The sequence below is a fragment of the Lathyrus oleraceus genome, chromosome 7, assembly GCF_024323335.1.
Source record: "Lathyrus oleraceus cultivar Zhongwan6 chromosome 7, CAAS_Psat_ZW6_1.0, whole genome shotgun sequence".
Classification (NCBI taxonomy): domain Eukaryota; kingdom Viridiplantae; phylum Streptophyta; class Magnoliopsida; order Fabales; family Fabaceae; genus Lathyrus; species Lathyrus oleraceus.
Window position 1 is genome coordinate 376,434,946 of NC_066585.1, and position 10,228 is coordinate 376,445,173.

Consider the following 10,228-nt stretch of genomic DNA (forward strand, 5'->3'; position numbering starts at 1 on the left):
AGCATGTTGCATCCCTGCATATAGAATCATATTGCATTACATCCTCCCAAATCGCATAGCATTTCCATTTTCATGAAAAATTCAAACATACGCATATAAAGAATAAAACATTCTCGGTATCCCAAGTGATAAGCCAGAAGTTGCTTCCAACGCTCAGATTAAAGGTTGTTCATGACCTACTATCCCCAGCACAGGTCGTTGGCCCACGCGCCGCCTCAATTATCATTTTCCCTATTTCTGCCGATACTGACAGGCATGAAAGTTTCCGGTATTCAGACCAAAGTGGCATTCAGGCCAATTTTCCGATGTTCAGATCGAAGAAGTTTCCGACGTTCAGGTCGATACAACTTGTGGCATTCAGGCCAGTTCTCCGGTATTCAGACTGAAGTGGCATTCAGGCCAATTTTCCGATGTTCAGATCGAAGAAATTTCCGACGTTCAGGTCGATACAACTTGTGGCATTCAGGCCAGTTCTCCAGTATTCAGACCGAAGTGGCATTCAAGCCAATTTTCCGATGTTCAGATCGAAGAAGTTTCCGACGTTCAGGTCGATACAACTTGTGGCATTCAGGCCAGTTCTCCGGTATTTAGACCGAAGTGGCATTTAGGCCAATTTTCCGATGTTCAGATCGAAGAAGTTTCCGACGTTCAGGTCGATACAACTTGTGGCATTCAGGCCAGTTCTCCGATATTCAGACCGAAGTGGAATTCAGGCCAATTTTCCAGTATTCAGATTGATGAGCGGCATTCAGGCCATGGATTTCCGTGTTACCATTTATTTTGGTATCCAGATTAACATTCTTTTTCGGTATTCAGACCGACTCTCACCGTACCAGACGGATTCTTCTTTCAAGACCACCTCTTTGCCGATTCTGACAGACATTGTTACTTCACTTCACTTCAGTGTAAATTTTCAGGCTTTTATTGTATTCAATCCCTTGATACCTCGAAAGTGCGAAAGCCGCTGCTATCTTCTTTTTGGGTCTCCAGTTGATTGAATAGGGGCAGCTGTAGCACCTCAAATTTGTCCCCCTCATTCACGCATTCATTTTTAAGTCATTTAACATTTCATATTGCATTGCATCATATCAATCAGAATCAGATCCAAGAAGCTTGAACGTCATCCAAGACACTTTGTGGGTTCTATCTGGGTGATCAGTCAACACAAGGGAATGACTTGAGTTACTTCCAACATGTTCAAATGGGGCCTATTCATCATTCAAAACGCTAATTTGGAAGGAGCAAAAGTTTGTTCCTGAGCTGTCATGCTCGCTAGGCGAGCAGCGTGGTTCGCTTAGCAAATTTGAACTGTCATGCTCGCTAGGCGAGCAAATTCTTCGCTAGGCGAAGCGCACGCGTTTTTGAAAAAATATAACAGTAGAATCTTGGACTTGGACCTCTCATTTGCACCCACCAAGCCACGAAAATCAGGTTATAAATTCTAAAGTTTCAGTGGAACAAAACCTAGAAAGAGAGAAGAGGAGAAAAGCTAACAGGATTCAGAGCAGCCTACGGACACTGAAGGGAACTCATCTACAAAGAACCAATTCCCTCTCATATAAACCCTAAGATTGTTCTCTAAAACAACAGTGAAATTCAATTTCTTTCGATCTCTCCAGTCAGGTTTGCCCTATTTCCATTACTTTATGCTTTCAATTTGAAATTTCTAAATGTATGAGGAATTATGGTTGAATCCGGGAGAGTGGGTATAGTTAGGTTTTGCCTGTGGGTTTAGATATGCATGAATGTGTAGAACAATGCCTTGAATGTTTGATCACTTAATTTTTGAAACTGTACTGTTATCAGAGAAAAATCCAGAACCCGCAGGCATTCGCTAGCCGCATCGCTAGGCGAGCCTGCAGCGACGCTTCGCTAAGCCTTCGCTAAGCCTTCGCTAGGCGAAGCAGTAGCGATCACGACAGTAGCTTTTTTTCTGTTTGCTCTCCAATCTGTGTTGTGTTCGTTATGACATGCTTTCTATTGCATCCGTGCACTGTTCACCTGACACTGTTGTTGCTATGATTCTTCTGTTTGGTGCAACTCTTGATTGTACCCTATCTTGTTTCTCTAACCCGTTAGTTAAGTTTTTGTGAGGGCTCACATGACTCTTGAAGAGATAGCTTGCTTGGTATTCCACTTTATTTGTGGGATACCATTTGGAGATTTATTCCAATTACCTGTATTGACTTGCTTTCTTTGATGGTGCCAGCTTGAGAGATCTTTGGGTTTCTTATTTCTTTAGTTGCTGTTACTTAGGATTTTTATCCGTGTGGTAGATCTCTTGATCCCTTTATCTTTCCCGCAATTTTACCACTTTCTTAGCTGGAAGACCTCGATAGGAGGCAATGTTTTTGTGTGTTAACTTTTGTGCCTAAAGACCTCCAAAGAGAGGCACCAATGCTAAAGACCTCCACGAAGAGGCAGTAGACAGATAAAAGGGATTAGTAATCAATCCCCCGTTATCCAGTGTGTCGTTCTTTAAGTTCGCACTACGTGTTGATGCTTCAGAACAAAAGCCCAAGATCTTTTGTCCGGTCGGTCAGTGGAGAGGGTTCCACCTTTCTGAATCCCCACTTGTTGTCATGAGCTCACCCTGTCCAGGGTTAAGAGCTATGAGGTCTTATCCTCATTACCCTTTTGATCTGCTCACCCTGACGTTCAGTGTCAGAGGTTAAGAGCCCATTTGACTACCCTTCCATGGCTTGTTTGTCGAGGTTGATATGACCCCTCTTGACTAAAGCCCTACCCACGTATGTTTGAGCCCCCCTCGTTGGCACGTTTACTTTATGCATGTTTGTTTTGTATTGTGTGATCGTCTCCCCATAGGATTGCTAGACTTCGTATAGTCTCTCGTTGCATGTCAATTAAGGTAGCATTGTTCCTTCGTCTAGGACTTCCTTTTTGCATGAGCATTCCTAAAACACAAACAAACTCTATAATTTTTCTTCTCCTAAGAACACGTTAACTCCTTCTACTACAGGCGAGTAAGTCTCCAAAGGTCGATCATCCGGTAGATTGCGTAGTAACGTCGTTCATCTAAAAAACACAACCCTTAACCCGTAGTTAGCCGAACTACGGTTTGCTCTGATTCTCATTCCAGATGAGATACGTAGGCATAAGACGCGATGTCTTAGCGAGCACACTCCTCTTTAACCCATAGGTAGCCGAGCTACGAAGACTCTGATTCTCATATTCAGATGAGATACGTATGCAGTGGATGCGACATCTGTGCGAGTCATTTTCTTTTGACCCCTCTTTTAGTAAATAGTACACTAGATAAACCCACACCCTTTAGACAAGAACAACAAGAGTGGATCCCGTAGAGTACTACGGATGTGTAGGGGTGCTAATACCTTCCCTTCGCATAATCGGCTCCCGAACCCAAGATTTGGTTGCGAGACCTTGTCTTTTCCTTTCCTTCTTCCAGGTTTACTTCGAGCGTTTCCTTTCCCTCCTTTGGGATAAATAATGCACGGTGGCGACTCTTCTGTCATTTCTTCTTCGCTGGTTGTTCTTTTTCGCTTACTATATTTTTTAGGTTGCGACAGACACTCAAATAAGTTCAAATATGAATTAAATTATGAATTAAAGAACTTCCCTTTATTGTATTTGACCATGGGTTGAGGTTGCTTCATAAGCAAGGCACAGTTGATGGACAGATGAATTAGGGTTTCATGGGAAACAAGCCTCAAACCCTTTGATTTGCTTTGATCACAATGATGAATTGAGATGCTTGGGGGAATATTTGATGGATTAGAGCTTTGGGAACCATTTCCATGCTTTCTTTCATCTTCAATTGGCCCTATCAATGCACATAGGATCTCCTAGAAGCTTTGGACCTTGTGACTGCTCAAGCTACAAACAAAAGATGTTAGTGACATATTTTTGTGCTTTTGGTTAGTAAATAAAATGAGGAAAGAAATAATATACAATTCAAGCATGCTTGGTGATCTCAAACCACTCACAAGAGAGATCCCACCCTAAAGGTAAGGAGCTAAGATGCTTATGATTCTTGAGGCAATGCAAATGCAAATGTTATGATGCCATGAGGGATCGTAGGGTCAAAATTAGGGTATTACAACACCAATCAAGTAAAAAGGATTTTACAGTATGTGAATGATACATGTGATTATGGAATGTTGTATTCTCATGATTTAAATTCCATGTTAGTGGGGTATTGTGATGCTAATTGGGCTGGTAGTGCTGATGACAGGAAGAGTACCTCTAAAGGATGTTTATTTTTGGGAAACATTTTGATCTCATGGTTTAGTAAGAAACAGAATTATGTATCCCTATCTACTGCTGAATCTGAGTATATAGCAGCAGGTAGCAGCTGCTCTCAACTAATGTGGATGAAACAAATGTTGGTTGAATATAATGTCACACAAGATGTCATGATATTATTCAATGACAAATTGAATGCTATTAATATCTCCAAAAATCCTATTAAACACAGTAGGACTAAACGCATTGACATCAAACATTATTTTATTAGAGAACTTGTTGAAGATAAAGTCATGACACTTGAGCATGTTAGCACTGAAAATCAGCTTGCTGACATTTTTACCAAAGCCTTAGATGCCATGACACGCTTGTCTAAGCACATTACTCCATAATGTATCTTTTTGGACGAAAACATGCTACTTGTTTCGTTCAAACGTTACGTTCCTACCCATAAATCTGTGCTCACCTTCTCTCACGTGTACTTCCTTATTCCGTCTATGTCAAGTGTTACCAAAGATGTTGAAACAATCTTCACCCAAGCACATGCATATCTCAACTGAAAACATTGGGTCATCTTCTCCAACTACTAGGGCAGATGAACCATTCCAAATGATCAATCTGCCTGATATTGTCTTGGATGTTGCTCCCTTATCCATGATTTCTGCACCCACTCAGAAGAAAGCAATGCCATCTGTTTCAAAGAATGTCAAGACTTCTGGTAAGTCTTCTGTTTCTGAGCCTACAATCCCTAGTGAAGATAAGACTGTTGTTGAAAAGGGTTCTAGGTCTAGAGGTTATGAGATGAGAAACTCTACTAAGAACATCGGAGTCACTGATAATCAAACCGAAGCGAAAAGATTTCCATTGATAAGGAAATTCGGAAGTTTGTTACCTCTATGTTGAAGGAAGTGGATTCGAATGTTGCTCCAGATGTTTAAACATTTGTGGCAAAAGAAACTATCCCTGATGGTGATTCTAGTGAAAAGGCTGATGAATGTGTCCCTGAGCAAGCTGCTCATGAAAGAAGGAGTAAGAAGAAGGCTGATTATGTTATCAATGTTGATGAACTAACTTTTGATGAGGAACCTATTACCAACATCTTGGCTCATGGAATAGCCAAGATACTTCAAAGAAGAAAAGGAAAGGCTATGATGTTTGAAGATTCTCCTTCTAATGAGATAAAAAGGAAATATGGTGGTATGAAAAGCACTCCCTCTAGAAGTTCCAAAGGAAAATCTCCTGTTGGTCATGCAAGATCATGGAGTAAAGTTGTTATTCCTCTGAGGAAGAGGGAAGTTGTTTCTTCAAGTGATTTTAAGTGTGAGGTCGAAAGGATGTCCATGACACCATTCATATGAGAAGATTTTCTCCAAAGAAGCCATATCTTGTTGTGCCTGAGGCTCCACTAGACAATGTGTCTTTACATTATGTAAATAATGCTTAAAGATGGAAGTATGTTATTCAAAGTAGGATAGCTTTGGAGAGGGAATTAGGTAAGGATGCTCTAAAACATTAGAAGGTTGTGGAGCTTATAGAGGCTGCTGGTTTAATAAAGACTATCACAAAATTTGATCCTTGCTATGAAGGCCTAGCCAAGGAGTTTGTGGTGACCATTCCTGATGGGTGTGATAATGCAAAGAGTGAATACTATAGGAAGGTGTATGTTAGAGGAAATGCCGTGACATTTTCTCCTGCTGTAATCAACAAGTTTCTGGGAAGGACTGAAGAACCTCAGGATGAGCTAGAGGTTACAAATGACCAAGTATGCAAGGAGATAACTGCCAAGCAGGTGAAACACCGGCCAAATAGAGGAAAGTTGTCAGTTGGGAAGCTGAGTGTCAAGTATGTAATCCTTCATAGGATTGGGACTGTCAATTGGGTGCCTACTAATCATACTTCAACCATATCTATTGGGCTTGGGGAGTTTATATATGTTATTGGAACTAGAAGAACTTTTGATTTTGGGAAGTACATTTTTGAACAAGTTATGAAGCAGGCCTTCTCAACTGTTGTGAAGATGCCTATCTGCTTTCCCTCACTCATGTGTGGGATAATCCCGAACCAACATCCTAGAATCTTATTGCCTATTGATAGTGTGAAGAAAATGGAATCTCCTTTATCCCTCCATTATAAATTGTTTGCTGGAACACATGTCCCAGATATTGTTATGACATCTTCTCAGGTACCTGGCCCTGCCACTTCTAAGGAGAGTGTTATTACTCAGATGAAGGAGACATGTAAAGAATTGGATGATTCCACCCAACCTAGCATTGCTACAAAGATAGAGCTTGAAAATTTGATCAAGGATTTGATGGATGAAGAGGAAAAGGAAGTTGAACATGTTGGTGATGACAATGTTGGAGCTGATGTAGAGGACTCTGCTGGTGGCAATGATGATGTGAATGATGAAGATAAAGAAGCTGAAGGAGAGTAGTGTGCTACTGCAGACTCAGATAGTCAGAAAGATATCTGATTGTAGTGTTTTTTTGTGTTCTCTGACTAGGATTTCAAGCACCCTTGTGTGTGCTTTTGTTTGTGCTACTTAACGTTTTGTGCTAATGTGGTTATGTGGTGTCTATGTTTTGATTAGCTGCTTACCTTTGTCACATTATGGCTAAAAAGGGGGAGTAATGTATATGTGCTCTAACCACTAACCACTAACTGTTGGCTGCTTTTGAGGGGGAGTTCCTATTCTTGAACATTTGGACTGTTGTGAAGAGATGTCGAACATGATGTCATGACATCAATTTTTCTGAGAGTTTCTTTATTTGTGAGGCTTATTTTTTCTTCTGCTGCATATGCCTCTATTGTTTGAACTTGGATAATTCATATTATTTTGGATGTTCCATTGAGGGAGAGTCCTGATTATGTATGACAGGGGAAGTACCCAACATGTCTATTATGTAAATGCATGATTCCTCATATTTGTGTGTGTTTGATTTTATTTGAAACCTATGTAGTTTTGTTGTAACCTGGATTGTGGTGCTTGTGTGCAAGGGTTATTTAGTTATTTTAGCCAAAATTTGCCAAAGGGGGAGATTGTTAATTCTCCGTATTTGTGATTGGTAGTAATTTTGGTAAAACTAACTTAGCAACAACATGTTGAACAAAATGTCCTAACACGAGGATCCAACATCTTGTCTGTTACAAGTTTACATCTTGGTAACAGTTTGTTTGATTATCAGATTACTGAATATTCTGAGAATATTAAGTAATCCTATGTGGCGTCAAAGATTGAGGAATCAGAGATTCTGTTTGAGTTTAAAGTTATTATGTTTTTCTAAATGTTGAGACATTTTAGGAAACCCTTGATTGAAGACTTATTTTTATGCAAATTATTCTACAGACTTTTAGCAGCTGCCTTGCTGCATTTTTGAAGCCCAAATCCAGTTAAGACTATGGTTATAAATAGAATGCCACAAACCTAATTGGACGACGGATCAAATATTGTTTCACTGAGTTTTTAGGGTTTGTGTGTTCATGTTAATTGTGAGCCTCTCTAATATGACCTTGGTATAAAAGTAACATTGTCTCTATTGAGTTGTAAGTTCTGTCAATCACTCTTAAGCTTTTAAGAATTGAGTTATTGTGTGTCGTTGTAGTGTAACTTTTGAAACTTTTAAAATAGTATTGTTTCATCACTATTGTGATTGAAAGGGAATTGAAAGGGGTCTCATACCTAGGTGAGTCTTAGGTAGAAGTTAAGCAAGGGTAGTCATTAGGGAGTAGTTTGTAAACTGGAGATAGTTTGCCGAAGGTCTACAAATTGATATTATTTAGTGGATTTCCTCCCTGGCTTAGTAGCCCCCGGATGTAGGTGTTGTTATACACCAAATTGGGTTAACAACTCTGTGTGTTATGTTATTTTCTCTACTCTTAACTATATGTTATATTGCCATTCTGTCTTGATCAGATATCAGTGTCTTGACATCTCTTAGAACATCTCATATCTACATACCAGAATTTCAATTGGTATCAGAGTAGGCATCCTGGTCTATGTCTGGGTGAGATTCAGGGAAGATACTTTCTGGTACAATGGACAAGGAATGGGGATTTATGAACAGACCATCCATTCTGGATGGAACCAACTATGACTACTGGAAAGATCGTATGATGGACTTTATTAAATCCATCAATGGGTTGATATCTTTACAAAACCCCTTGCTGAGGATAGATTTGTTTTCATTCTGAAAATATTATATACGGACTCTTGTCCAGAATGAAAAGATGTTATTAGAATGTTAAGCTTCCTAAACTCTTAATTAGGTTATGAGAATTTAGTGTTGTTTGATTGTGAGACATGAGCTTTCTGAAGTGAGGAAGTTTCATGAATCAGAAAGATTGTGATCAGAAGCAATCTTATCGATTTGTCTTCTTGATTCTGAACAGTTATTCCATTTAACGGTTGTCATTTCGTTTGATATCATGTGGTTCTTAGTGGTGAAAGTTGCCCTAATTTCTAAGCATGTGTGATGATGGCGTGACACATTGGGTTTCTCCTTATTAGAACTAGGTTAAAACTTTTACGTTTCCCCCTATGATGGTGTATATCTTGTTTTCATCATTACTAAAATATTTATATAAACCCACTTCACTCACATTCTGGACTACGCTTACAATATTCTCACACTTTTTTCTCTTTCAAACCGCCAAGCTCTCTCTCTACAACTGTTCATCTCCTGCAACTGTTCATCTTCTACAATGGCTGAAAAGAAACAACAACAAAATCAATTGAGGAAGATTCTGGACTATGCTATCATGGAAGATACTTCTACTCAACTAGACAAAGGAAAGCAAGTTGTGTCTGAATATCAACAACAAGCTCAAGACAATATGCCAGAACAACAATTTGTTGTTTCTGAGAATCAAAATGTTATTGGAAGTTCTTCTGGGATAATTCCTGAAGTGATTGTGAAGACTCTCGCTGAGATGAAGGAAGAAAGTGCCTTTGTCATACAACTCTTGGATAGGCAGGATATTCTGTTCGAAATGATTCTCTCCATATTGTCGCCTCCTTCTCCTCCATAGAATCCTTAGGCTATGTTTGGATACGATAAAACAAACAGAGAGGAAAGGAGCGGAACAAAGTGGAATGGAGCGAACCGGAGCAGAATGGAATAAAAATACCATTCCATTGTTTGGGTATTTTGTGACGGAAGAGAGCAATTTTATCATTCCTCCCAAATTGGAGGGTACAAAAAGTGATGGAAAGTGATGGAATGGGATGTAATACATTCGATTCGGTTCCGCTCTATTCCATCTGTTTTTAATTAATCCAAACAAAGAAATTTAAATTTATTCCATTCCATCAATCTAAACATACCCTTAGTTTTTTAAAAATAATTTATGCACTTTTGGGTTATTTTGTCTAAGATTTTGTATCTGTTTTGCAAACTTTTGTACTGTTGTGCCTTTTGGCATTTTGGTATTAATAAAGTTTTGTTGTTTCCTTATTTTATTTTGTCTATATTTTTTTTATCAATGACAAAAGGAAAGAAACGTGATTGATTTTGATATACCTATGTTCGCGAATCAGAACCTAAACATTTTTAAATGTTTTTGCTAACAACTACTTCGAAGAATAGTTTGTTAATATTTTTTTCCAAGGAAAGTCAAGAGCATCAGAAGCTCTTTAGTTACCAGTTTCTAAAGAAATGGTTTACAATATGAGTCTGAAGTTTTAACTTCACCGGTTGAGAAAGACTTTCAACCAGGCATAACCATACATCAAGTTCTAAAGAAATGTGAACTCCATAATTGATTCAACCAGGTTTTAAGGTTTTAACCAGGTTCTGACGCTCTTTAAAAAGAGTTTGTAACTGTAACACCCCGATTTAATTTCCATATTTATTTATTAGGTGTTTATTTTAATTAATCTTTATTTGGTGTGATAATTAATTAAATATGTGTTCGGGTGATTATTTCAATTATTTGAATATATGTGTTATTTGAATAATTGAATTTTATGAGTAGAAATAACAATTGTCTAGTAATGAGCCTAATT

The 10,228-nt window shown here is 38.7% G+C and overlaps 1 protein-coding gene across 1 annotated transcript; it reads left to right on the plus strand.

The window, feature by feature from the left end:
• Window positions 1-4,767: 4,767 nt before the first annotated feature.
• Window positions 4,768-6,658, plus strand: LOC127103905 (uncharacterized). Its single transcript, XM_051041141.1, has 3 exons — window positions 4,768-5,107; window positions 5,179-5,532; window positions 5,811-6,658. The coding sequence occupies exons 1-3, from the start codon at window positions 4,768-4,770 to the stop codon at window positions 6,656-6,658; spliced, it is 1,542 nt and encodes a 513-aa protein (XP_050897098.1).
• Window positions 6,659-10,228: the final 3,570 nt, after the last annotated feature.

Coding starts and splice junctions, on each gene's coding strand:
- LOC127103905 (XM_051041141.1), top strand. CDS start 4,768: ATGCATATCTCAACTGAAAACATTGGGTCATCTTCTCCAACTACTAGG. Junction 5,108..5,178: donor ATTGATAAGGAAATTCGGAA/GTTTGTTACCTC, acceptor TTGTGGCAAAAG/AAACTATCCCTGATGGTGAT. Junction 5,533..5,810: donor GAGGGAAGTTGTTTCTTCAA/GTGATTTTAAGT, acceptor CTTGCTATGAAG/GCCTAGCCAAGGAGTTTGTG.